Here is a 26,785-nt window from a genome sequence, read left to right as displayed (position 1 = left end):
GCTGAGCTTCATGAAAAAATTGGAGAGTTCAGCGCAGAGCAAGAGGAATAATCTAGCACCTAGAAAACACAGCCTGTGGCCAAGATGAACAAACTTATCCTATTTAATGTAAAGAAGAGATTCATATCTGCGAATAGACAAAAGATGGCTGCAAGGAGGAGTGCAATAAGCTGTGCTCCAAATTTGTGGTGGGTCAGAAGAGAAATGCTGAGTTTAAATCGCAGCAGAGCAGCTTCCCAGTGTAAACAGAGCGGGAGAAACGCTGATGCTGAAGGGCTGGTGGAGCTCTAAGCTGCCTTGGCAGGTTGAGGAATTTACATCATGGGAGATTTTGAACAGGAAGATGTCAGGAATAATACATGGGAGTAATTGAGCTGTTTTGGAGGTGGATTAGATTATCTTTGAGGTTCATCCCAGCCATGCAATTCTGCTATTACACTAATTATGATCACGAAAAAGATTCTGCTTTTTTTCCTGGTGCTTATTGCTCCAAATATAATTTGAGCAATTGAACTACCTTTTCCTGGAAAGTCTTACAGAATGATGTGGTACTTATTTAATGTGATGTTAAGAGTAACAGAACTAAAACCTTAGGCTGCAGTTAACTAGTATTTGAACTGCCGTGAGCAAAATAGTAGTGCAGTGTGTGACAGACTCCTACTAATCTCACATGGCCACAATGAAAGGATGCAGTTTTGAGTTCTTAGAATTCAGATGTTTGTCCTAGCCAACTGTGAGAGCAAACCAAGGGCCGCTATAGTGATGGTGTCCCAGAAAAAAACAACCAAATCTTGGTTTCACTCTGAAGGTGTGTGAAGATGCTGGGGTTGTGCTTGCTTGTACTTTTGGGACTGCAATAGCTCAATTCAGCTTTTGGCTGCGGATGTAACCTAGTCATGGCTGAGAGGTAGTGCTTGATCTTGGTTTGGCTGCAACTGGAAAAATGATTGGCTAAAGCATGTGCCATATCATATACAGCCATGGTTTCATAGAAACATAGAAGAGTTTGGGTTGGAAGGGACCTTTAAAGGTCATCTAGTCCAACCCCCCTGCAGTGAGCAGGGACATCTTCAACTAGATCAGGTTACTCAGAGCCCCATCCAGCCTGATCTTGAATGTTTCCTGGGAATGGGGCATCTGCCACATCTGTGGGCAACTCGCTTCAGTATTTCACCACCCTCATTGTAAAAAATTTCATTCTTATATCCAGTCTAAATTCACCCTCTTTTAGTTTAAAACTATTACCCCTTGTCCTATCACAAATCGACCCTGATAAAAAGCCTGCTCCCATCTTTCTTACAAGCCCCCTTTAAGTACTGGCAGGCTGCTGTAAGGTCTCCCTGAAGCCTTCTCTTCTCCAGGCTGAACAGCCCCAACTCTCTTAGCCTTTCCTCATAGGAGAGGTGCTCCAGCCCTCAGATCATCTTCATGGCCCTCCTCTGGACCCACTCCAACGCATCCATGTCCTCCTTTGTGCTGAGGGCTCCAGAGCTGGGCGCAGGACTCCAGGTGGGGTCTGATGAGAGCGGAGTAAAGGGGCAGAATCACCTCCCTCGCCCTGCTGGCCACGCTTCTCTTGATGCAGCCCAGGATGCAGTTGGCTTCCTGAGCTGTGAGCACACATTGTCGGCTCATCAACAGCTTTTCATCCACCAGTCCCCCCAGTCATTCTCGGCAGGGCTGCTCTCAATCCCTTCATGTTTTGGTGGACTTGTTCATGGTACCTTCCAATATTCCCAAATTCTTTTATTTACAGTTTAATTTTCCAATTACTTAATTGCATTTATATGTGAAAATTGTGGTTTTGCCAGGTGACTGTTCATGTATAGCAACATTTATTTAAAAATAGGCAAAATTAATATTCTTGCAAATGCAACAGAAGCATGCAAATCGGAAGCATTACTCACGGGGGTTTAGAGGTTTTAGTTTACTCAAATTTTCAGTTATACATAAATCCAGGAAGTGCAAGTTTTCTCATTTCCATTGTCCTTAATAAGTATGTGTTATTGCATTGGCAAATGCATGTCACGTTTGGTCACTTCCTTATTTCTTGGGTTTTGCTTAATGAAAGTCATTTGCTTGTGTTTGATGTCATGTAACTGAAGCTAGAATTGTTGTATTTCGTCAGAAAGAATTTTCTGGAATTTCTTTAGCATTACAGTAGATCCATTTCCAAAAAAAACAAACCAAACCCCAAACACTTCTTTCCCAAAGGAACCAAGTTTCCAAATGGTTCCTTTAATGTACACATCATAATTAAGATGTGCGTAAAGCTACAGCTCATCAAGAAACTCAGTTTTTATCCTGGACGTGAACCTCATTGCAGTTACTGACGGGTAGACTGGGCACAGAAACTCGGCATTGTAGTAGCGGAGTGTGCTGGCACCTTCCTGCTGCTCTGGTGTGTGCAGGTGAGCGAGCACACTGCGAGCAGCCACAGCTGACTGCTGCCTGGCCTGGGAGGGCTAGCAGCCTTGGAGGGCTTACAGCTTTCTCTTGTTAGAGCTTTCTCTTTTATCTAAAGTGCTACTTAACGTGCTTTTTCTCATCAAGGTAACCTAATTTTGCAGGGTCATCCCAGCTGCAAGTACCTGAAATTTAGCGGTGTGGCTTGTGGTGAGCAGCTCTTGGCTGAAGATCCACCTTTTGGTCAGATGGACATTGCTGTCTCCATCAGAAATTTAATTTGAAGAACTGTGGTTGGAGTTGCAAGACAGTTTTGTCTAGTTCGGATTTCATTTTTGTTCCCCACTGCTGCCTTCTTTTCTTTAAGGGAGGGTGTTATTTTAGCAATTTTTTTGAAGATATTTTTAAATCAAGAAGGATTTTTGGAAAGGGGTCTTTGGTGGTATGCAGAAACTAAAACGGGTGACAGTTGTCTTTTTTACATTAAGATAATTACATAGTAGGCAAAAATAGCAAAAATAAATCTTAAAACAGAAGTCTTAGAATCTTCTCTGTGCAGGATCAGACTGTATTTGGTGTTTTTAATGCTTTGGAGCTCTTTTTAGGTGAGTGTGCGTACACTTAGAAAGAGGAGTTGAAGTGTGAACATTTCAGATACATATGCAGTTTAGTATCAGAATGGTGATGGTTTCTGCTTCAGCTTTAGTTTCCTCCTGCTGTCACTATTTGACTGATTATTTTTTTGGGTGCTGGTGGTAGGTGGTTCTCCTTGGCTTTTGATTTGTAATTTATTGTAGAGTTCGGCTCTCACAGCTGAAGGTGTCGGGAGCTTCTGTAAACAGCCTAAAAAGGTGGAAGAGCAAACCCAGGAACCTTCAGCAGAAGTTTCCAACCACATTTGCTTTGCCAACAGCAAATGAACAAGGGCACCCTCAACATTTCGAAACCTGGCAAAAGCTACTTAGGAAAGCATTTCAAGCTCACGATAATGGAGAATCGTCTAGCAAGGAGTGTGTGTGTGCATGCACATGAGAAGATGTGGAGGGATTTGCTTACCAAAAATATATTTGTTATAGAAAAAGAAAACATTGTTACATATAGCTATGTTTTACTATAACTTGAATGTAACTGAATTGCAATGCAGAGCATTTTGGAGAGTGTGCATTGATGCAGTATGGATTTCTAGCAATACTGCCATCTCCTTGTCATACCTGAAAGGGTTACTTCAACTTTTCAAATGTGAGATGTAAAAGTAAATACTTGTTCATGACTGGCTGGGTAGACGAAGGGAGAGCCGTGGATGTTGTCTACCTAGACTTCAGCAAGGCTTTCGACACAGTCTCCCATGATATCCTCCTAGGGAAGCTCAGGAACTATGGGCTGGATGAGTGGTCGGTGGGGTGGATTGAGAACTGGCTGAATGGCAGAGCTCAGAGGGTTGTCATCAGCAGCGCTGAGTCTAGTTGGAGGCCTGTAAGTAGTGGTGTCCCTCAGGGGTCAGTACTGGGCCCAGCCTTGTTTAACTTCTTCATCAATGACCTGGATGAAGAGTTAGAATGTACCCTCAGCAAGTTTGCTGGTGACACCAAACTGGGAGGTGTGGTAGACACACCAGAAGGCTGTGCTGCCATTCAGCGTGACCTGGACAGGCTGGAAAGTTGGGCAGAGAGGAACCTGATGAGGTTCAACAAAGCCAAATGCAGGGTCCTGCACCTGGGGAGGAAAAACCCCATGCATCAGTACAGGCTTGGGGTGGACCTGCTGGAGAGCAGCTCTGTGGAGAGGGACCTGGGTGTGCTGGTGGATGACAGGTTAACCATGAGCCAGCAGTGTGCCCTGGCTGCCAAGAAGGCCAATGGGATCCTGGGGTGCATCAAGAAGAGTGTGGCCAGCAGGACGAGGGAGGTTCTCCTTCCCCTCTACACTGCCCTGGTGAGGCCTCATCTGGAGTACTGTGTCCAGTTCTGGGCTCCCCAGTTCAAGAAAGATGAAGAGCTACTGGAGAGAGTCCAGCGGAGGGCTACAAGGATGGTGAGGGGACTGGAGCATATCTCCTATGAGGAGAGGCTGTTCAGCCTGGAGAAGGCTGCGAGGGGACCTAATAAATGCTTATAGCAGGGTGGGTGTCAGGAGGATGGGGCCAAGCTCTTTTCAGTGGTGCCCAGTGACAGGACAAGGGGAAATGGGCACAAACTGAAGCACAGGAAGTTCCAGCTGAACATGAGGAAGAACTTCTTCCCTCTGAGGGTGACGGAGCACTGGCACAGGCTGCCCAGGGAGGTTGTGGAGTCTCCTTCTCTGGAGATATTCAAGACCTGCCTGGACAAGGTCCTCTACAGCCTACTGTAGGTGACCCTGCTTCGGCAGGAGGGTTGGACTAGATGACCCACAGAGGTCCCTTCCAACCCCTACCATTCTGTGATTCTGTGATTCCATGATTCCTGTCTGACTTCGACAACACGTGTACGTATTCTAAGTTTAACTATAGCTGGAGACTGGATTTTTGACTTCATTTTACTTTTTCTGCTCTCACACTGCTTTTGCTTTCTTTTCTGTTCATTATAAGGGTGAGTTCCAATCTACAGAATTTTTATATCCAAACTTTAAAATACTGACAGACTTAAGGTTTGGTTCTGACCATTGCAGCAATAGTCCTGTGGAATAATACAAATATTGCATTGCATCATGTTGGCTTTTTGTGGGGCTTTTAAAACACTTTATAATATACATAAAATAGTAAAGCAAACCATCAGCTTCATGTGTTCTTACTGTCAGAATACATATCTGAAGTTCAGAAGGGTTTGTGTTCTCACATGTAACTTGCTTTGAGTCACGAAGAGATTTTTGGTTCACTTAATGAATTTAAAAAAAAACGTGACAGACATCGTTTCTCCACCATATACCATTGGAATGAGTAAAGGTGGCGATAGGTTTGTTGTTGTACTACTGCACAGAGAAAAACTTCCGCTGACAGAGCAGAAGTTTGCAGTGTATGTGTATTTATATAGAAAAAATTGTTTTTTCACATTTTCCATTTTGAAATTAATCTTCTGAATAAATATTGTAATAAAGCAACAAGTAAAACTCATTCATTTCTGTTACAATAAACTGCAAGTGTGCTCTTTCAGTGTGCAACTAGTTCTTGAGTGAGCTTGGGGGTTTTTTCCCCCTTGCTTGCCTGTTTGTGCTGTGAGCCCTTTCGAAGGGGCTCAGGAGCTGAAACCAGCTGGAGTGAGGTAAAGGCAGGCACCTCGCAGGCTGCGTCTCTTTCAGCCTTGTCCTGGGAAGCTCAGAGTGATGGAGAGGCGTAGCTGGACTGCATGGGTCTGATGCATTGCCTACTTTTGTCACTTTTACTATCACTGAATTCCATCAGTTCCTGTGAATCTACACCTTTGCTATGCCCCAGCAGTGAAGCGGAGATTTACTCCTGTATTAGCAGCAGTTTAAAGGAGTTTATCCCCTTCAGCAGCCATACTCGCTGACAGAAACAGAAAGTATTGTAACACATTCCGCATTGCAGACGATCACGCTAGGACTTCTGTTTAGAATGAGCTTTGTACTCGTGAAAAGAGGCCGTTTGTCAGTCCTAGAGTTAAAGCTGCCTTTTTACATAGTGGCGCAGAAACCGTAGTTCACCAAGATGTGCTGAAACTCCATGGGAATATCTCATAGGGTGACAGAGTTGCTACATCCTTTTCACCATTCAGCTCTTCTGCTCTCTAGAGATAGCCAGCCACTGTGGGTAACTCTCCATCGTTGTGCCAGTCGGAAAGTAAAACAGAAGTCAGAACATCTGCTTCCCTCTGTCGGTACAGAGCCATGGAAATCTGAGAGAAGTTCACTCCTTACAGCTTTTGGCTAATAGTCTGGAGCTGGAAAAAGCTATTCTGCAAACTGGTTTTCTGAGCCATTCACTTCTCCTCAAATGTTTAAAATAGAGAATCCTAGAAACTCCTCAATGAGCATTGCCTTCCCCCGTCCATCAACACTGCTCCTTTGGGGTTCAGGTGAGCAGCTCTGGGAGTGGAAAAGAAGCCATGAAGAAATGCAGCTGTGAAAATGATGTTAGGGTTTGTGTAGCTACAGGGGTTTGTTGTTAGTTTTTGTTTCACTCTAAGCTGTTCTCCCTTAGTCTGCTTCCCTGGTCAAGCTTTTCTGAGAAGAGAAACTTTTCCCCTGAAGCCATGCTGAAACCCACTGCTGTGAATGTTAGTGTAGTCGATGGTGAACTTCAACATGCGTTATAAGCTGATTAAAATGACTGGATTTTCTGCCCAGACTAAGAAGCTTAAAGAAGCTGGATGTTTCACACCAAAAGTTAAAAGGAGATTTTTTTTTTTCATGTTTTTTTTTTTTTTCCAAGTTCTTTTTACTTCATGTTAGAACACAGCCAAGCCCGTTCGAATTTTAGCGTGAAATGGATTTGGTAGTCTCAGTTTGATCTGTATTATTCAGGTGATTAAACTTTAAAAAGACTGTAGCATCTTTTTGGTGCTCTTCTCTCTCTGTTTTTGATTCTTTTTGTACATACTTTTTACCTGACTCTAAGACCTCGGGTCACTGGCCTGGCCAGGTTTTCACCTCTTATTGCTGTGAACAGCTTTTGATGTCATGTGATAGCATGTCAAGTTAAGAGTCAGGAAGCCATTTGCAGGGTGTTTCTTTCCCTGTTCTCTTCAGAAATAATAGAAGTAACGTTAAAAAAAAAAATGAAACAAAACCAAGTAACTGGATGTATTATGCTAGGAATGGCTTATCTGGACACATGTGAGTTTTACCTTTAGGTTGGAAGATTTTGAGGTTTAATAGTGTTCTGAAGTCCCTTAAAAATATATATGTAGTGTGTTTGGACCAACTACCAAGAAAGTAAATACACATTTTTAGCATTTTACTTCTATTGGCTTGAAAAGAAGAGACTTATTGCCCTTGTTTCTTCAGTCCGTCCATTCTTTCTTTTTTCCTATCTTCCAGGAGAAATCAGCACTAAAAGACCCTTCTCTCTCTCTCTGCCCCCTTCTCTCTGTGTAGTTATATGTAACCATTTCTCCTTGTTTGCATATCAACACTGTAGACTTTATATCCCAATCTTACATTTTGCTGGCTTGTCCTTTCTCGACTCTGTCACTTTCTTTGCTTCTTTATTGTAACCTTTGTCAATTTTCTAATGATGTAAGCTGCTTTGATTTTGCTATGGTCTCTTCCTTGTTGTATTCTTCTAAAATAATGTTCCTTAAGTGTTTGTCCTTTCATCTATTCGAAGTTTTCCTTGAGTTTCTTAATTTCTGTTTTTACCTGTTCTCCTTCTGTCTTACACACTACTCATCTTTTTGTGGAGCATTTCCAAAACCCATTTAAAAGAAGTACTGAATTATAAGGTGATCCTGTGTTGTCTTACTTTCCGTGTTATCATCTACTACTTTGACATCTTAGTACCGTGTCTTACTCTGCTCCCCTTCAGTTGCCTTCTCTGCCTGGTGCCTGCCACGTTTGTTATGCTGTTGATGTTTGTGGCTACCCTTTGCCTTCGGAAGTCAACAAAAAGGTCTCTTTCTGTCATCAGGTGTCTTCATACACCAGAAGATCACAGAATCACAGAATCACAGAATAGTAGGGGTTGGAAGGGACCTCTGTGGGTCATCTAGTCCAACCCCCCCGCCGAAGCAGGGTCACCTACAGCAGGCCGCACAGGACCCCGTCCAGGCGGGTCTTGAATATCTCCAGAGAAGGAGACTCCACAACCTCCCTGGGCAGCCTGTTCCAGTGCTCCGTCACCCTCAGAGGGAAGAAGTTCCTCCTCATGTTCAGACGGAACTTCCTGTGCCTCAGTTTGTGCCCATTGCCCCTTGTCCTGTCGCTGGGCACCACTGAAAAGAGCTTGGCCCCATCCTCCTGACACCCACCCTTCAGATATTTGTAGGCATTTAAAAGGTCCCCTCGCAGCCTTCTCTTCTTCAGGCTGAACAAGCCCAGTTCCCTCAACCTCTCCTCATAGGGGAGATGCTCCAGTCCCCTCACCATCCTTGTAGCCCTCCGCTGGACTCTCTCCAGTAGCTCTTCATCTTTCTTGAACTGGGGAGCCCAGAACTGGACACAGTACTCCAGATGAGGCCTCACCAGGGCAGTGTAGAGGGGAAGGAGAACCTCCCTCGTCCTGCTGGCCACACTCTTCTTGATGCACCCCAGGATCCCATTGGCTTTCTTGGCAGCCAGGGCACACTGCTGGCTCATGGTTAACCTGTCGTCCACCAGGACACCCAGGTCCCTCTCCGCAGAGCTGCTCTCCAGCAGGTCCACCCCAAGCCTGTACTGGTGCATGAGGTTGTTCCTCCCCAGGTGCAGGACCCTGCACTTGCCCTTGTTGAACCTCATCAGGTTCCTCTCTGCCTGCTGTTTCCTTTTGCGTCTTAATTACCAGTTATTTTGTCAGTATACCAACTCTGCTTATCCCTAAATTTTGTTTCTATACTCCTGTTATGTGATTTGTATGTTACTGCTCCTTACACTGGAACCTGCCATTTCGGTTTTGTTTATTGCCGTTTGTGAGGTCTTTAAGTATGTATCTACATATGGATAAAACCTGCCAAAAACCTGTCACACACTCATAAAAACACTTTTTGCAAGTTGAACTTATTTAAAGTATCCTACTCTTTCGTCTTTATTTGAGGAACAATCTTAATTTCTGTTGTTTGGAGCTCAGCATAATTTTGAACGTTAACAAATGCTGACTTAATCAAAAGCATTCTGTTCTGTGCTGCAATGCTAACCAATAACTACCTACTACTTTCTCTTTCTCCTGAAAGAACAGAAGGAAGGGTGTTGTGTCTAAACCCTTTAATTTTCTGTGGAAATGTTCATCAGGGATAAACGAGTGCCTGATTAAAGAGTGTAACTTGGTTTTCTCTTCCATGTAACACGGTTTAATCTTTTTTTCTGAGTTGTAGTGGTATCTCTGTACAAAGATTGGTCTGGCTTCTTGAAAGGAGCAAACTGAGAGAAAAAAGTCATATGGCGTTACATAAAGATCTGGATATCACAAAGACGAAACTCCCTTGGTTTTCTCACAGTTTTTAGAGAATGAAAACACCGAAATTTTAGGAGATTGCAAACAATATTTATCATCATCTTGGCTTGACCTGGAATGCATCTGTTAAACTTTGCATCTAGGTATCACAACAATTATAGATTAACAGAACTGGTAGTTTGTGATTACATTTAGGTAGCGTGTAGAGAGTTAGAGAAATATTTCTGAAGAAAAATGTTTCTGAATTCCTTCTGAAATCTGCATGAAGTGCCTGAAAAAGGCACAGAGTGTCCTTGATAATGAAAGATTTGTTGACCTTAGGTTTGGAAGAAAGTGGAAATGGCTCAGAATAGTTCACAATTTGACTGAAGTGCCTATTTCTTGTATAAAATTGACTTTAGACCCTGTAAAGAACACGTCAAACTTTCCAGGAAATTGTTTCTCTTGTAGCATTGACAGGGAGATTCTCTTTATACATAGGTGACAGTCTTTAGTGTTGCATTCATGCCACGTCAAAATTGGAGACTTTTTTCAGCTCCACGTTCCTTCCTGTGTTTCGATAGTTGGTCAGAGGCCTTTAAATGTGTGTGTGTGTGTGTGTGTGATCAGCTACTCATCATCAGAGCCCAGCTCGTCCTTATGGACATTTGAAATAAAGCCAGTCTGAGCAAAGACACCACTTGCAAGAATTGCCAACAAATTAGATGAATTTTTAGAGTGGATATGAAGTCTGGTTAAACAAACATTTAATTTCTTTCAGCAGCTGATTGATTGATTCCAAACAAAAAAGCTGTACCATCTGGTCCTTGGGAAACAAAGAAGCTTTACACATTCCTTTTTTTTAAAAAAAGTTGCATAGAAAAATATTTATATAATTTACCAGTTATGTATGTATACACACACCAATTTATATAAATTACCAGTTTTACTTTTTCTGTGCATAAAATGCTTTCATTTATTCATGTATAATACACATAACTTTGTAACAGTCATACATTTTGAAGAAAATATGGGAATTACTACAAAAGCTTCTATCTACAATGCCTGTTATTATGTCTGAGCTATTCATCGTAACACAATTTGACAAGCAGTTTTATGACTTGAAATAGAAAGCAGTATAGAGAGGTTAAGCAAAAATTGAAACAAACCCCCTTGCTAAATCAACTAAACTTCTTCCAGTAAATATTGTGAAATTTTAGACCTTGCTGGAACAGAATATTGGTTATGGAGATAGGTGACAGAATAACTGTAGAGCTGTGTAGCGACTGGAATCACATGTAGCGAGAAATTTCACAGTTTTGAAACTCAGTATTATTCTGAGTTGTAATAAAACCTGAAAAATTTAAAATTTACAGTGGAAAAACTCGTAACTTTTTTGGTGTATCTCTTGAAAATAAACTACAGTGAGAAGTATGTTGGATCAGTAAAAGTGCCTCCATTTATGTTTATACACTGTGTTAAGTTTTTCTTCAAACTTCTGAACCAAAGTCTTTTCAAAAATGGCTTAAAGATACTCCCCACTGCCAAGCTGTTGGAATTCTCTTCCTATTCTGGCTTTCTCTTACATGCCAGAAAATGAAATTGTGTGCCTCAAGCTTGTAATCACTTCTGTATCTTTTGGAAAAATGCTTTGTTTTCTGTGAATGTCAGTGACAGTACTTTAATCTCAAAGGTATGGTTCGTGCTATATAAATCAAGTCAATTTATTGTCATTATGGATTTTTTTCCACCAGGATGTGAAGATCCTTATTGCTGTGTTTGATTTCGTTCCAGCTATTTATGAACTCTCTTGTGAAGCGTACAAACACTTGGGCAAGACTTCAAATTACTACTGGATAGATCCAGATGGCAGTGGGGCACTGGGACCTTTGAAAGTTTACTGCAACATGACAGGTAACTGCATTCCATTTGCTAATTCGATTTTTTTTTTTTAATAAAGTTGGGAGGGAGAGTCTCTTCATAATTCATATTTCTTGGCAAAAGAAAAATGATTGCTGAGAGCTTTTCATGAGAGGCGTCATCAATTCTGTAGTCACCATTCAGTATGGTCTGAGCAAGGCAGTAGTTAATCCATTTCTTAAGTTTTTGGAGTCAACAGCTGTTAATTAGCCTTTGCAGGCCTTTGTGTCCTCAGTGGTGCATCATTAGAAAAAGAAAGTAGATATATATGGCTATTTACCAAAAACTATTGTATATCAACATATATAATAGTTCAGTAATGTCCATGGTTCATGGGGTGCTATATAAGGCAGTGTTTTAGAAATGTCAGACTTCTGTTTCTGTCCAGGTATTGCTGACTTTCATGCCCTTCGCACCGTAGGCAGGAAACAGAAATTACAAGAGAAAAAAAACCATCTGAGTTTGCTTTCTTGCCTGTTTCGTCTTTTTAACTGGTGTTAGAAGGACACATCATGTTTAACTTCTGAGACCGGGTATATAACTGCATTGGCTTATTTTCGTTTTATTGTGTGGGTTTCTCCCTGCTTTGAATGCTAGTTTTGCATGGGCAATTTCCCATGTGGGTAATCTCACGGAAGAGATCCTTGGTCATCTGCATTGCCATGCGGAGGCAGAAAAACACGATAATGAAAAAAGATGAGGGGGCAATTTTCTGCACTGGGAGCATATTATTTCTTTGGTCTGTTAATGCATGACAGTTGTCTCAGCACTTTTTCTTGCTTTGAAGTGCTGGGTAGCTGACACAACAGACTTCCCTTGACTTCCCCCAGTGTCTGCATAATAAGTTCCAATTCTGGTCTGTGTGCGTTGGAAGTCCGGCGTACATCTGAGCCAGCATCAGCAAGGTGAAGGTGAAGGCAGAACCACAAGCTGGACAGTAACTGCCTCGTTAGAGATGGTGGTCGCTGAAGCTCGCGTGGCTCTTGCTGGAGGCAGAAACCTCTACACGCCTGGACCTGTGGGGAGGGTTTTAGCCAGCATGGGTGGGAGAGATGGCCGGGGGGGGAAGCTGACTTGAGGGGGGATGCAGGGCATGTGGAGCAGACCCCAGATCAGGTGCTTGTAGGTAGACAGCCTGTTGGAGACCAGGAGAATACCACTGTTTTGTATTGCCATTAGCGTCTGCAGTTGTAGGAGAGATGAACACCGGAAGGGGAGCCTGACCTGAGCTCTGGGAGTGCCACCGGCCTTTCCTGAGCTGGAGGGACAGGCCAGCCAGCCTGTTCTGAGACGCAGGTGTAAAGGCAGTCTTTGAGAGAGGTGGATCCTGACCCATTTAGGGCTTTTTAAATCGCAGCTGGCACCTTGAAATAGATCAGTAACTAGTCAGGCAGGTACCGCAGGGAACAGTGCCGACAATTGCTGATACGTTACAGCAGTTTCTGCCTTCAGAAAGAGAACCGTTGTGTTCAGCGCCAGCTGTAGCTTTTGGGTACTCTTCAAGGGTAACTTGGTAAATTAAAAATACACTACCATAGTGGTGTCAGGCACAAAAAAAGTACACCTATCTAGTACTACAGTATTTCTCCTTTGTGTTAAATATAAAAAAGTGCAGCAGAAGGTCCTAGTAGCTTGTCCAACACTGGGGAAAAAACAGATAAGTAAAAGAACCATTTCGTTTTACTAACATTTCTCGTCTACAAAGCAATTTCCAGAGTACTTAAATGTGACCTTTTCGTAGCCAGTGCAAAGAGATCATGAACATTAGGATACATGATACAGTGCTCATTCCCTTCCTTTGGATGTAGGACATGCTGTGGAAAAACGCAGCTTTTTATTTTAACTGAATCGCTCTCATCAGCAACTCTTTGCTACAAAAAAAAGCATTTTGCAGTAGTATCCATGTAACCATTTAAATTTTAAAAATAAAAACCTAACAGAACTATCCCTTCATTAAAATGCAGATGACTGCAAGAAATATGTGAAAATTGATGGGGAGTAATTTCAGTCTCTGCTTCTAAAACTGGAAGGCCACTCTGACTGTCGTTCTTGGATAGCTTCGTAGAGCACATCATCTATATATGTCCTGTGTAGTACCTATATATTGCACCTGCTAGAGCTTTCATTTTCTTTTAATTAGTGGTCATCTTAAGCACTGAAGACTGTGAAGGGTAAAGAGCTAAGTTTTATGAGAAAATTCACAGCACCCTAAATCTTTTTTCTGAATCGATGTAGAGTGCTAGCAGTAATATACATACTAGAGAAGGGCAGAAGGAGGTTACTTGAGGGCTTTACTTCCCTTCAACAGTAGCACATTTCTGTAGAACTCTGTAGCATATAACAAAGGGTGCTATAGCATATTAGAATAAGAGCAGAATTGTCAGATAATTTTAGTATCAAAAATTGTGCAGGTTTGTGCTATTACTAGCACTGTATTTGAAAAATAACTTAAACTAGCTGAATTACAATGAACATTTTTTTTGTGAACGTAAAATGAAGTAACCTACAAATCTAGCTATACTGAACAGTATGTGGAGTATAGTAAATAAAAAAATTCTGCATGGGCAGGATAGTGATATTTTACTTTAATAGAGACATACTTAACTGTATTTCCCTCTTTAGCCTGAGAGTGAAATCTAAAGGTTCCCATTAGCCCTCTATTCTGTTAAACCAACATCTCTATATTAAATTACTACTCAAGATGCTAATAGACATTTAAAAAATCCCCTGTTTCATTCAGTTGGAACTAGTGAGTAAGAACATCTGAGTGACTAAAAAGATAATGTAAAATGTAACTTGCTAATTTAGTTCTTATGGAAAACAAGTCCACAAGGTTAGGGTTATCAGCAAAGCTAGTATCCATCTTCCTGAAACAAGGTGACTTAACAGTTATGTACTGCTTGCACACTTAGTGTAGTATGGTTTTACTGGTGCAAAATGCTGGAGAGTAGGCTGCACTCTCACTTGACTATAAACCTTCAGGGGCAGGGGCAATATCCTGAAAAGCCACTGAAATTGTATATTTAGAAGTTGCATCTTTAGCCCTTGAAGGTACTGTATCACAAATACTGAATCACAGATTTCGTTACTTCATCATTATGTCAGCATTTCACCTACAGATTCTATAGTCAGAAACTGTTAGGTTCCCAAATGTGTCAAAAAAGTATTTAAAAAAAAAAACTGAGGAGAAAATTATGATGCAGTAGACAACTGTCTGGGCATATTTCTGGGCATAATCCATATCTATCTTCAGTGTGTCTTAATTTAGTAAAATTAGAGGAGTCCTGCCCTTCACAGATGTTGCTGTGGGAACTAAAAATTGTTCTGATTTCTAAGATGTCCTGACAATTCAATAGTGCAGTCAGTCGTAGAAATACGTATGTGTGTGCGCTCCCCACAGCAATTTGTGGCCTCCAGAAACTACTCTGTGCTGTCAGAGAAATCCCAGAGCTCCCAACATTCTCTTGTCCTTGTCTTCTCCAGTAAACCTTGTACGCACAGTGCTGTGTTTTGATAGTGAAGAGGAACCGAGCAGTTACGTTTTATGTGCTCATAGTGGAATTAAAATGTTTGAGATATCACACTGAAGTATCTGTTCCTGCTGCAGTAACACAGCTTTTCAAAATCTAGGGCATTGCAATAGATGTTCAGCAGTTTTCCAAATACTTAGCAAAAGGAACTCTGTAAATTTTAGGAAGCTTTTTTTTTTTTTCTTGTATGAGAAACAGTATTGAAAATGTGTAGAGTTGGAAATTTGGAACTTTTCAAATTAATGCATTTACAGGAAAAATATTCCTTGAAGCTGTGACGTGGCATAAAGTTTAAGCATTAGACAGCTGTTCAGTTTAGCCCAGCTTGTGGTCTTAGCCCAAGAGGGAACTCTTCCGAAGCTCTGTGCTCTTAAGGCCAAGATCTTACCCTCTTTCAGAGGCAGGTCCACAATGCAAAGTTAGACTCCACGTTCAAGCACGTTTTTCGAGAGATGAGGGTTCCTATCGCCATATCCAGTTTAAGGCCTTTCCTGTTTTCTCTTCAAATGTCATTAGAACAGTAGCTGTAGTGGAAGGACCTGCTGTTTTAAGATATTTGTTGGAAGATGTAAACTTGGAGTATGTTACAGCTTCGCCCCATACTCTGCATGATATTTTGTATTTCTGAATCTCTAGGCTTGGTTCAGTTTCCTCTCTCTGGCAGTTCTTGTTTCTGCCCCATTGAGAAAGACACAAGAAGTAAGTTAAAATGACTCCCTGATTTTTCTGTTTCGTTCTTTTTTCTCCTAAGGATCATGGGGAAAAGGTGTCAGATCAGTAAGTTTACCCTGACCTTATCTTGTGTGTTTGTCCTGCAAGAATTTTCGGAGTGGAGGATAGGGAATAAGCAGAGGAACAATGCACAGGGATGATTAGTGCTTAGTTATTTATCCTAATGGCTGTGTGGGGTGTCAGTAGGAGAGGCAGACCAGCACTGCTGTAGTTCCTCGAGGCTCTATGCTGAGGATAGGGAGATCATAATCTTTCCGCTGTTTCTTCTGCTTCATCATTTAGACCACTGATGCAAAGCAGAACTGAAAGGTTTGATAATCTGTTTTACCAGAAGATACGTCAGTTAATTCTTTCTGTTGGGCCTGAAGTCATTATGCCCCTGTGATGTGGCTTTTATCTCATTCCAGGATCCAAATAGCTGCAAGCATAATGGCTCCATTTGAGTGGTACTTACCCTATCCCCTTTCTAGTACAGTTCTTTTGCCTAAAGCTTGAACATCTTCAAACACTTTGAGAAATCATCATGCGTATTCACAGCCTGCCTCATTAAGGTCAAATGTACAGGGTGGCTTCTCTACCCACTCTCCCCCTTCCTCTCTTCTCTCTTTGCTTTTCTAACAGAAGTGGCACGTGTAATAATTACGGTAATGACTGTGTGAGTAGACATTAAACAACCATAACTGTTGTATCCTGTGATTTTTCTGTCTTCTTTCTGTAAATAGTGGGTCACTGGAGTGCTTTTTACTATGACATATGTAGAAACATATGGCTTGAATATAAATGTGCCATTTGTCACTACATACTGATGAGAAGTGTCCCAGCAGCGGTAAAGGTTTAATTCTATTGCACATATCTGTATAATTAGTTTTTCAGATGAGACATTTTGCCTGAGAGCTGATTTACTGAACTTCTAAGGTACAAAAACTTTTATTCATACAGATACTTATCAATGCATGTGAAACATAAAATTTTGTTCAGTTTAATTCAATAAATAAATGTAGAGACTTTTTTTCTGTGTACATTCTCCAGTTTGATAGAGGAAGGAATTAATATTTTTTAGTTGTTAACTCAAATAGAATAAATTGGCACACATTTAAAGGCAATAAACAAAACTTTGTCACTAGGCAATAGTAAGTTGTTGCACGACAATAGAAGTATAGAGACCTTACCCAGTGTAATCTCATTGCAGAAAGCTTCCAATACAGTATTTGAAGTCTTTTACGTAAAATACAGGAAGGAAAAGGGCTTCAGTGCTTCAAATGTAACATATAAAATGAAGTTTTGATTTTAAACAGCGTGTCTTATACACCTTTCCTTCAGTTGTAGAGCTTTGCTTCGGAGGATTTTTGATGAGTATCAAACATTTTTGCAAATTAAAAGGACATTTGAGGGATAAAAAGAGGAACAGATAGTTAAGATGGATTGAGGCCGTTGTTGCAGAGTATCCAAGGTTATTTCCTTGAAGGTGAAACCAGACCAGAGACAACCACAGAAAAAGAAGAAAATAGAGGGGATGTGGGGTTAAGGGCAAAAGCATCAAGCCTTTTAAGACATTGGTTTTGGCCAGTTGACTTATCAAGGCAGACTCTCTGTATAAAGAAGGGAGAAAAGATACTGAGGAAGAAGGAGAACACTAGTCATTGAAGTATCAGGGGATGATGTCTGGAGCAGCATTTCTGCGGGCAAAATTTCTTGCTAAGGTGAGTTCATCCTCCTAGCATCAGAATGAAATAACAAACCCCTGAGAGATCTGGAGACAGAACAGACTATGTTTCTGTCTTTGCTTGCCAAGTAGGCTGAAATATCCTGCATCCCAGTTTTAGTCTGTTGATTATGTTATCCATCTGTTCTTTATTACAAGGCATGCCCTTTGTATTCTAGGTTTCATTGGTACACAATACAGTTTTGCATTCACCTTTTCTATTATTTTTAATTTATGTCAAATTTGTCTTTCTTGTAAAAACGCTTATTGTGGTACTTAACTGTATCTCAACAAATTTGACTAGTGTCTTTCCTCCCCATGCTCTGGAGCACAGCACTGACTGTTGCTAAGAAGGCGGTCATGGTTCCTTTTCCAGCTGGATGTAAACTTTCCACTCAGTCTCGATCGATTCACAGGTGGTAATTACAAAATCACAGAATCACAGAAGGGTCAGGGTTGGAAGGGACCTCTGTGGGTCATCTAGTCCAACCCCCCTGCCAAAGCAGGGTCACCCAGAGCAGGCTGCACAGGACCGCGTCCAGGCGAGGCTTTAATATCTCCAGAGAAGGAGACTCCACAACCTCCCTGGGCAGCCTGGGCCAGGGCTCCATCACCCTCAGAGTGAAGAAGTTCTTCCTCATGTTCAGCTGGAACTTCCTCTGCTTCAGTTTGTGCCCATTGCCCCTTGTCCTGTCACTGGGCACCACTGAAAAGAGTCTGGCCTCATCCTCCTGACACCCACCCTTCAGATATTTGTAGCCGTTTATAAGATCCCCTCTCAGCCTTCTCTTCTTCAGGCTGAACAAGCCCAGCTCCCTCAGCCTTTCCTCGTAGGAGAGATACTCCAGTCCCCTCCTCATCCTCGTAGCCCTCCGCTGGACTCTCTCCAGTAGCTCCTCATCTTTCTTGAACTGGGGAGCCCAGAAATGGACACAGCACTCCAGATGGGGCCTCACTAGGGCAGTGTAGAGGGGGAGGAGAACCTCCCTTGACCTGCTGGCCACACTCCTCTGAATGCATCCCAGGATCCCATTGGCCTTCTTGGCAGCCAGGGCACACTGCTGGCTCATGGTTAACTTGTCATCCACCAGGACATCCAGGTCCCTCTCCACAGAGCTGCTCTCCAGCAGGTCCGCCCCAGCCTGTACTGGTGCATGGGGTTTTTCCTCCCCAGGTGCAGGACCCCGCATTTGCCTTTGTTGAACCTCATCAGGTTCCTCTCTGCCCAACTTTCCAGCCTGTCCAGGTCTCGCTGAATGGCAGCACCGCCTTCCGGTGTATCTACCACACCTCCCAGTTTGGTGTCATCAGCAAACTTGCTGAGGGTACACTCTAACTCTTCATCCAGGTCATTGATTAAGAAGTTAAACAAGACTGGGCCAAGTACTGACCCCTGAGGGACACCACTACTTACAGGCCTCCAACTAGACTCCAGGGCCTGAGATTCCTGAGGGCCAGCCTTAGCACCAAAGACTGAAGCAAAGAAGGCATTCAGTAACTCCGCCTTCTCTGCATCCTCTGTCACCAGGGCACCCACCTCGTTCAGCAGCTGCCCCACATTATCCCTTATCTTCCATTTGCTGCTGGTGTACTTGAAGAAGCCCTTGTTGTTGTCCTTGACATCCCTTGCCAGATTCAACTCCAGGTGGACCTTAGCCTTCCTCATTGCATCCCTGCATGCTCTGACCACGTTCCTGTACTCCTCCCAAGTGGCCTGCTCCTCTTTCCACATTCTATGGACCTTTCTCTTCCACGTGATCTCTGCTAGAAGCTCCTTGTTTAGCCATGCAGGTCTCCTGCCTCCTTTGCTCGATTTCCTTCTCAGGGGGATGCACCACTCCTGAGCATGGAGGAAGTGTCGTTTAAAGAGCGACCAGCACTCTTGGACCCCCCTACCTTCAAGAGCCCTGGCCCACGGGATTGCTCCCAGTAGCTCCTTGAAGAGGGCAAAGTCAGCCCTCCTGAGGTCCAAGGTTTTGATCCTGCTTATCACCCTGCTTCCTCCACGCAGGATCCTGAACTCGACCATTTCATGGTCACTGCAGCCGAGTCTACCTCCGACCTTCACATCCTCCACCAGTCCCTCCTTGTTTGTTAATACAAGGTCCAGCAGAGTGCCTTTCCTTGTTGGTTCCTCCACCGCTTGCATCAGAAAGTTACCATCGATGCTCTGTAGGAACCTCCTGGATTGTGCCTGCCTAGCTGTGTGGTCTTCCCAGCTGATGTCAGGGTGGTTGAAGTCCCCCATGAGAACCAGGGCCTGTGATTGTGAGGCTGCTTGCAGCTGCCTGTAGAAGGCCTCATCAATTTCCTCCTCCTGGTCAGGTGGCCTGTGGTACACACCCACAACAGTGTCACCCTTATGAGCCTGTCCCTTAGTTCTAACCCACAAGCTCTCCACTCATTCTTCATGCGCCCCCAGGCAGAGCTCAATGCATTCCAGCTGTTCCCTCACATACAGAGCAGCTCCACCACCTCTCCTTTTTGGCCTGTCTTTCCTAAAGAGTCTGTAGCCATCCATGACAGCATGCCAGTCATGCAAGCCGTCCAACCATGTCTCTGTGATTGCAGTGAGATTGTGGCCCTGCAACCACACACAGATGTCTGTTTTTTCCTGCTTATTGCCCATGCTGCGTGCATTGGTGTACAGACGTTCCAGGTAGGAACTCGAGTGTGCTGGTTTCCCTGGAGGGGTGCAAGAGGATCTGCCATGTCCATGCCCACCCTTAAGGTTGTTGGTCTTTTGCTTCTCAGCTTGGGACACAGCTGAGGAATATTTGTCTGTGCTCTAACTGGCCACACTTAATCCCAGCCAGGTGGGATGGCTTGAGCATTGTGACTTTGCCCCCCACCCCCAGGGTCCTTCAGTTTAAAGCCCAGTTTTAATTGCCAGCCTTTATCTGGACTCATCTCGATCAGATGCAGCTTGCTGTCTGGAATCCTTCTGAAAGAAATCACGATGGTTTTCGGTTTGTTTGTTTGTTTTTGCCTCAGGTTAGCACTGAAAAATTATATTCTTAGGCACTGCTGTGCTTGGCAGTTCCTTGGGTTTGACTGGTTAAAGCTGCTGCCTAGATGGCAAGGGATGAGTGAGTGTAGACTGTTGCTGTGTGCTGTGACAGCACGTTGAGTTTGCCATATTGGCAAGCTTTTAAGGTTGGAAGAGGAAAGGACTACAGGCTACTCATTCCTAGTGGTAAAACCACACTGGAGTGCTGTGTGATTGTGAGATCATTTTTTATTACCTTGATGTTCAGAACTTGAAAATACACTGCCATAGAAACAGTCTCCACACAGAGATGAAGGGTTTAATAATCTCAGGGCTCATCGTAATACAAAAAAGGTAGAATTTGTTGGGGAAAACAGGATGTGAATCAACATCTGATGACTTCACTAAACAAAAATGTGTCCTAACACAAATGTGGTGTCATAATTTCAGGGTTTGCAGTAAATCAAGTTAGAATCACGTGATTCCAAACCATGTTAGAATATCTCCAGATATTTTCTCCAGTATCGCTTTCATGTGTAGAAAATGAAAAGGAGCCCAGTGTGCAACCACAGAGAAAAGATCTAAACCAGAAAATAAAATATAGCTTGTGAAGTCTGCCCACAGGAGAAGGTTCTAGATTCGCTCTGTTTCAGTGGAGGACAAACTTTACCATTGGCATTTAAGGTAGCTTCTGAAGTCACCAAGTAGAGGAAACACTTCCTACTGTCTGATTACTCTCTTTTGGTTCTTCCCTTGCTTTCTTCCTGTCCCACCTCAAGCTCTAGAGCGTTATACAAGAGAATACAGGAATAAAACTCTATGTCATGTAATCCTCTGAATGTATTTCAGGTGCTCATAGTTGTCGCATGAGCTTCACAGAAAGTCCGTACATCGGGCATAAGGGAACTGAATATGTACTGACCTCAGAGAATGAGAACAAATTGACATTTCAGAGTGACGTAGCAGAAGTAGTTGGAAATAAAGAAGAATCTTTGTTTTGCCAAATTATTTAGTCTAGGTGGAGAAAAAAATCCTGACGTCATCTTCAGTCAGAAACTTCTTACTTGTTGGAAACTGAGATCTGAACAGAAATCAGAAAACAACAGATCTTCTTAGAACTCTGTGCATTGCAGGACCCCCCAAGCCTAAGTTTCAAGAAATATGTGTGTAGCTGGGGGAGGGGAAAGAAGGTATGGTTGGAAATAGGAAGATGGGAGGGTATCATGTACCTTAAACTGTTCCTGTGAATGTTAGAAGCAAACATGTAGCTCTGGATTCACTCCTGGCCACGTGTGCCCGACTGGAGATGTGAGGAACTCGGCACAAGCTGCCTCAGGCCAGTGATGTGCTTCAGTTATCCGCAGAAAATTGCTCCTGTAGTGAACATTATTGAAAGTCCAAATAAAGCTTGTGTTTTCTGTAAAACTTTTATTTCTGCTTTTGGTCACTTCAGCGGAGTTAACGCTAGACAGTTGTCTTAGCCCTGAAATGGTGGGAGAAGTAGTTGGGTTTTTTTAATTTTTGTTTTATGGTAATATTTTCTGCAGGGTTTTTCTGTTTGTTTGGATGGTACAGATGTTGTGGGTGTTTCTGCCAACCCGCTACAACACTGGGAAAGCTTCTGTGGGCTTTGAGGAATAAGCCCGGTGATCCAGCTGTGCTACATCAGAGTCTGGAAGCTGGGAGTCACCAGGTTCAGGTGGGGATTTCTGGTGTAGAGTTTCCACCTTAAGGCTTCCTTATCCTAAAACAACACTTCAAAGAATGACTTCTCAGCAAGTCATATTCAGAGTTGGTTGTTTCTAACTACTGGTACTGTCTTGTCTTGTTGGCAGTGGGACTAGGAAGAAAACCGCTTACCTGTTCGAAGTGTTCTTTCTGTTGTCATTCTCTTGGAGGTCAATGTAAGGAAAAGCTCACAGAGCAGATTAGTTTAAAGGAAACATTTAAAATCCTGTTCAGATGGCAAATGGTGTACTTATTACTGAGACAGATAATCCAGTGAGGAAAAGATTACAGACAATTTTAAAAAGCGAGAAGAGAATTCTAGTTCTACTCTAGAATTCCCAACCAGTATTCAGGGTGCAGTACTGCACACTGAGGTGTAATTCTGTAGATTAATTTACCTGGCAGGGCAGAATAGCTGTGTTGTCACTGTTGTGTTAAAAAATCAGGCCTTCTTCCTTCCTCCTGTATGCTCTGACAGATGTTTTTTAAAAAGAAATTATTTGGGCAGTGAATAAGCTGCAGTAGATACCCATTTTTATCTGTACATACGCATATACAGAGAGGCAAAGCACCGCTGGTGCAGTGTCCCTGCGCAGGCAGGAGGTGTGCAGAAGGACCCTCCCGTGACCCTTCTAGGACTTACGGACGAGTGAGGTTACTGCAGATTATGTAGGAGTGAATTTACAGTCTTACGGAGAGTTTGTGTGAAGGCTGTCTTGGAACACTCCTAGTAAATCCCAGGGTTACATACAGGTTTGCATTGTATCACTGATACCCACTGATACCAATTCCAGCTTTTCACGACATCATCACTAAGAATTCATCTTAGTGCTTTTCTACAAAAGAGAACAAACATGCAATAATTATGAGGTGAATTTACAGACAATAATTTTACTCCTTTCCAGCACAGGCACTTAGTGCAGATGTTAGGGCAGCGTCAGAAGTGTGCTGTGAACTCACTTCCACCTCTGTTCCAGGTGGTGGGAGACAGATAGAACTGGGGAAAAAGACTGCAGGGTGATGGGAACAGGGGTGAAAAGCACCTAAATCTGGGATCGTCTGGGAATGGGCATTTTTTATTTCCAAGGCCACAGAAAGCAACACTTCCTCTGAAAATACGGCAGTCAATCAGAAGATGCTATGAAGAGACCACATACATCCATGAAAATCCAGGAGGAATTTTTCTGGGAGAACTAGAGTTGATTGCAACCTAGTGAGAATATCGCTTGCTCCACAGCATCAGAAAGTGAAGAATGGTTGAAATACATTTGTGACAACTTAAAAGCAAACCAGTGATAGCATTCCACATGGTTTGGTGAGCAGAGTCCAGCCAACGGGGGCAAAAGGTAGGGAGTCTGTGAGAGCTTGTGCAGCGAGTAGGGAACAGCTACAGCTGGAGAACTTCCACAGAGCAAACTTTCAGATTTGGAATGGAAACCTGCAGATCATGCAAACCAGGCTCTTGTTTGGAGAGTGTCAGTGGCTAAGGGTAAGGATCTCCCTCCACTCACGTACCGGAACCAAGTCTGCCTGATTTCAGGCAGATGATGTGTGTGGGATAGGATGCAGCTTGGCATTTCAGTGTCACATTAGGGGTCTGTGTTCGCTTTTACTGTTGTTTGGAGTTCATGTCTATGATCCAGAATTAACATGCTTTTTATGCTTCCTGCTTTAGGGTTTTTTCCATTTGCTAAGCCCAAGTTTTCTTTTTTCAGGGAGCCTGAAAATATTGGCTTTATCTAGTATGTGTCAGGACATGCTTCCCTGGGTGGGAACTACTGAGGTAGTGATCTTCCAGTATCCTAGATGAGATTTATGAGACTAACTCCACAAACACTGAAGCATTCAATAGTAAGCAATTTAAGAAAATCAGTGACAATAAATTATTCCCTTCCAAAAATTATTATTGTGGTTTTTGCCAAAGCAGTACCCTAAACCTCGAGATATTTCTCTAAAGGGACTAGTTTTTTTCCTCCACTTTGGGATGCACATGTGCATCACAAATAGGTATCACTGTAGAGTTTCTCTCAGACCAGCATTGTTTGACTGCAATGGAATAAACCTGTCATTAGTTATAAAAGAAAATTATATATGTTTGTCCATAGTAATAGCACAAAGTACTGTCAGAAAACAATTGGAAGTGGCAATGCTGTAAATTACTGTATCAGAGATCTAGGACCATCACTGCTCAGCTGGATTCTCTTTTTCTTAGCAATAGTCTGTGGAGGGGAATTAGTGCTCTCACAGAGGCATGGATATTCCACAGAAACTTGCTTGGCAGGCAAGCTGGGGGGGTTAGAAAGGCAAACCTGACTTGGCTCTCCAGAGCCTGAGCATGTAGAGTTCTCTCCTTTGCACTTACTGTTCATGGGTCTAGATCAAATATGGTTCTGTCAGAAGTACTGGCTTCTGCCTGAAGATGCTTTATTGCTAATATTGTTCTGGTAATCGCTACAGAACTATGCTGAAATGGTTACTCTTACTTCTACTGTACAGTGAGCATCTAGTGAACAAACAGCTGAGCCGACTGGATGCTGACCAGAAGCTGTACTGAGACTGCTGAGGTGACTGAGAGCTCTGCTAGACAGAGTAGATAGAAATGGGGTAGCCTCAAGTATTGCTGGTGAAGAGTTGTTACTGGCAAAAGGCGTTACTTGTGAACTTGATTGCACTGGCATACAGGCACTGCTAGCTTGTCTGTCTCATTGCGTCAACTAGATTGCTTAGAAAAGACAAATCTGTGGGAATTAAAAAAAAGGCAAAAAAGCCTACACTAACTAACTTAATTATGGTTAATATTCAGAGGGTTCTGACATTTATTGCCACAAGCTTTACCACTGTGTCATAGAGCTCTGAGAGATTGCTTTGCTTCTGCCTGACACTTTTGCTGTAAAGGTCACAGGTTTTTACTGCAACTGTGATGTTAATATAACACCATGTTACTTAATGCCCAACTGTATTGCAAACCTGCACTTTCAAATGCTTTGCAGGGCTTTGTGGCATTTGCAGTGGAAGAGAAGTGTTGCAGATGCCAGAGACCAACAACCGCATTTTTCATTAAATCAGAGAGAGAAGAATTAAATTAAAGTAGCTGCTGTTTCAGCCTTCCTAGTCGGCAGAAGTTACTGATCAATCTTACGGGTTTTAGTAGTACACAAAGTGCCAAACCTAGAAAGTTTTTCAAGATCACATTTTAATATATTCAGACAAATAATATTTCTTGGACATGTAGCCAGAACAAAGAGATTGTCTAATATCTGTTGGTGTTACTGCCTTTCCTCCCCTGTCCAGTTATTTCCATTCTGTATTGGCCTGGGAAATGTCTGCTATTAACTCAGTTGCTAACACTCTGGTTCAAATGTATTTGCGACTAACATTTTAATGCCAAAATCAATGTTAAGCCTTTTCACATTCAACTTTTTAATGATATTTTCTACTTCAAATGGTCTGTAAGTTACTTCTTCAGATTCATGATTGAGATTGCACGTGGAGTAATTGCCAGCATTGCCTGTGCTCTTTTGAGCAAATAAAAAAAGGAAACCTAAATCCTGGAACAACTCTGTGGAGCTCTTGAAGTATTCAGTTCTCTCAGAATGGTCTGTGCTTTGGTGTGTGTCCTGGGTTTGGCCAGGACAGGGTTAATTTTCACTGGACTCCAGGAAGGGGCACAGCCGGGGGGGGGGGGGTGGGGGCTGACCCCACCTGCCCGAACAGAGCCCGGTATTCCATACCATGTGACGTCACGCTGGGTTCGGGGGGGGGGGTGCGGGGGGGGGGGCCGCGGCGCCGGTCCTGTTCAGGAGAGCGGCTGTCTGGGTTGTGCGGTTCGTTGTGTTTTCTCCTTATTTGTACCATTGTTGTTCCTATTCCCTCTGTTTGCTGTTCTGTTAAACTGCCCTTATCCCGACCCACCGGTTTCTGCCTCTTTCTTTCCATTTTTCTCCGCACCGCGGCGGGGGGAGGGGCGGCCATGTGGCGCTTTCGTTGCCGGCGGCAGCTGAAACCAAGACATTTAATTTGGTGTAACTGCTCATCGTCTGGTGACCCCCCCCCAAGCCGCGAGTGAGTTCCCGCCGCGCCGCCCCCCCCCCCACCGGAACCCAGCGTGACGGCACATGGTATGGAATACCGGGCTCTGTTTGGCCAGGGGGGGTCAGCCCCCACCCCCCGCCTGTGCCCCTTCCTGGAGTCCGGTGAAAATTAACCCTGTCCTGGCCAAACCCAGGACAGTGTGTTTAAAAAATTTTCGCTTTCATTTAATTTTTTATTTCTTGCAGGTATGTTGTTTTTGTGTTTGTTTGTGTATTTTTGTAAGAAAATAGAAGGATCTTTTTATTTTCTTTATTTAAAGCTCATCATTGTGCCGGAGTGAATATCTGGCAAATGACTGGAATAAAATGGATTTTTAAGAAAACTGGACAGTTCAGATCTGTTCTACATAGTGAAAGATTCTTTCATTATTAGGAAATTGTTAGAATTTTATTTTTTTAACCTTTTATTTTTGGTGAATTTAGTGTTTACTGAGTCTCTGTGTTGACAATGGATATGCCAGTTCTGCAAAGATCTTTTTCATAGATGGCTTTACTTTTGGAAAATGATCTTTTTTTCATGGCCTAAAAAAATTACTATAGGTGAAAGGTAGTTTTCTATCTAGAAACTTAGACTAGTTTAAAATCCTGAATTAACGATGGAAGATTCTTATCTTACCGTCATTTTCCTCAACTATCCATTTTGCATGTACAGTATAATTTTACTCACTAGGTAGATACTCAGTG

General features: G+C 42.8%; 1 protein-coding gene across 1 annotated transcript in view; it reads left to right on the top strand.

The window, feature by feature from the left end:
- The window catches only part of CNTNAP2 (contactin associated protein 2), a 1,116,355-nt gene that overhangs the window by 746,110 nt on the left and 343,460 nt on the right, over nt 1-26,785 (top strand). Inside the window, exon 12 of the mRNA XM_075418555.1 lies at nt 11,204-11,323. Coding sequence (XP_075274670.1) covers nt 11,204-11,323 — 120 coding nt within the window. The remainder of the gene's footprint in view (nt 1-11,203; nt 11,324-26,785) is intronic.

The sequence above is a fragment of the Opisthocomus hoazin genome, chromosome 4 (assembly GCF_030867145.1).
Source record: "Opisthocomus hoazin isolate bOpiHoa1 chromosome 4, bOpiHoa1.hap1, whole genome shotgun sequence".
Classification (NCBI taxonomy): domain Eukaryota; kingdom Metazoa; phylum Chordata; class Aves; order Opisthocomiformes; family Opisthocomidae; genus Opisthocomus; species Opisthocomus hoazin.
This window is presented reverse-complemented; position numbering and strand designations above follow the sequence as displayed.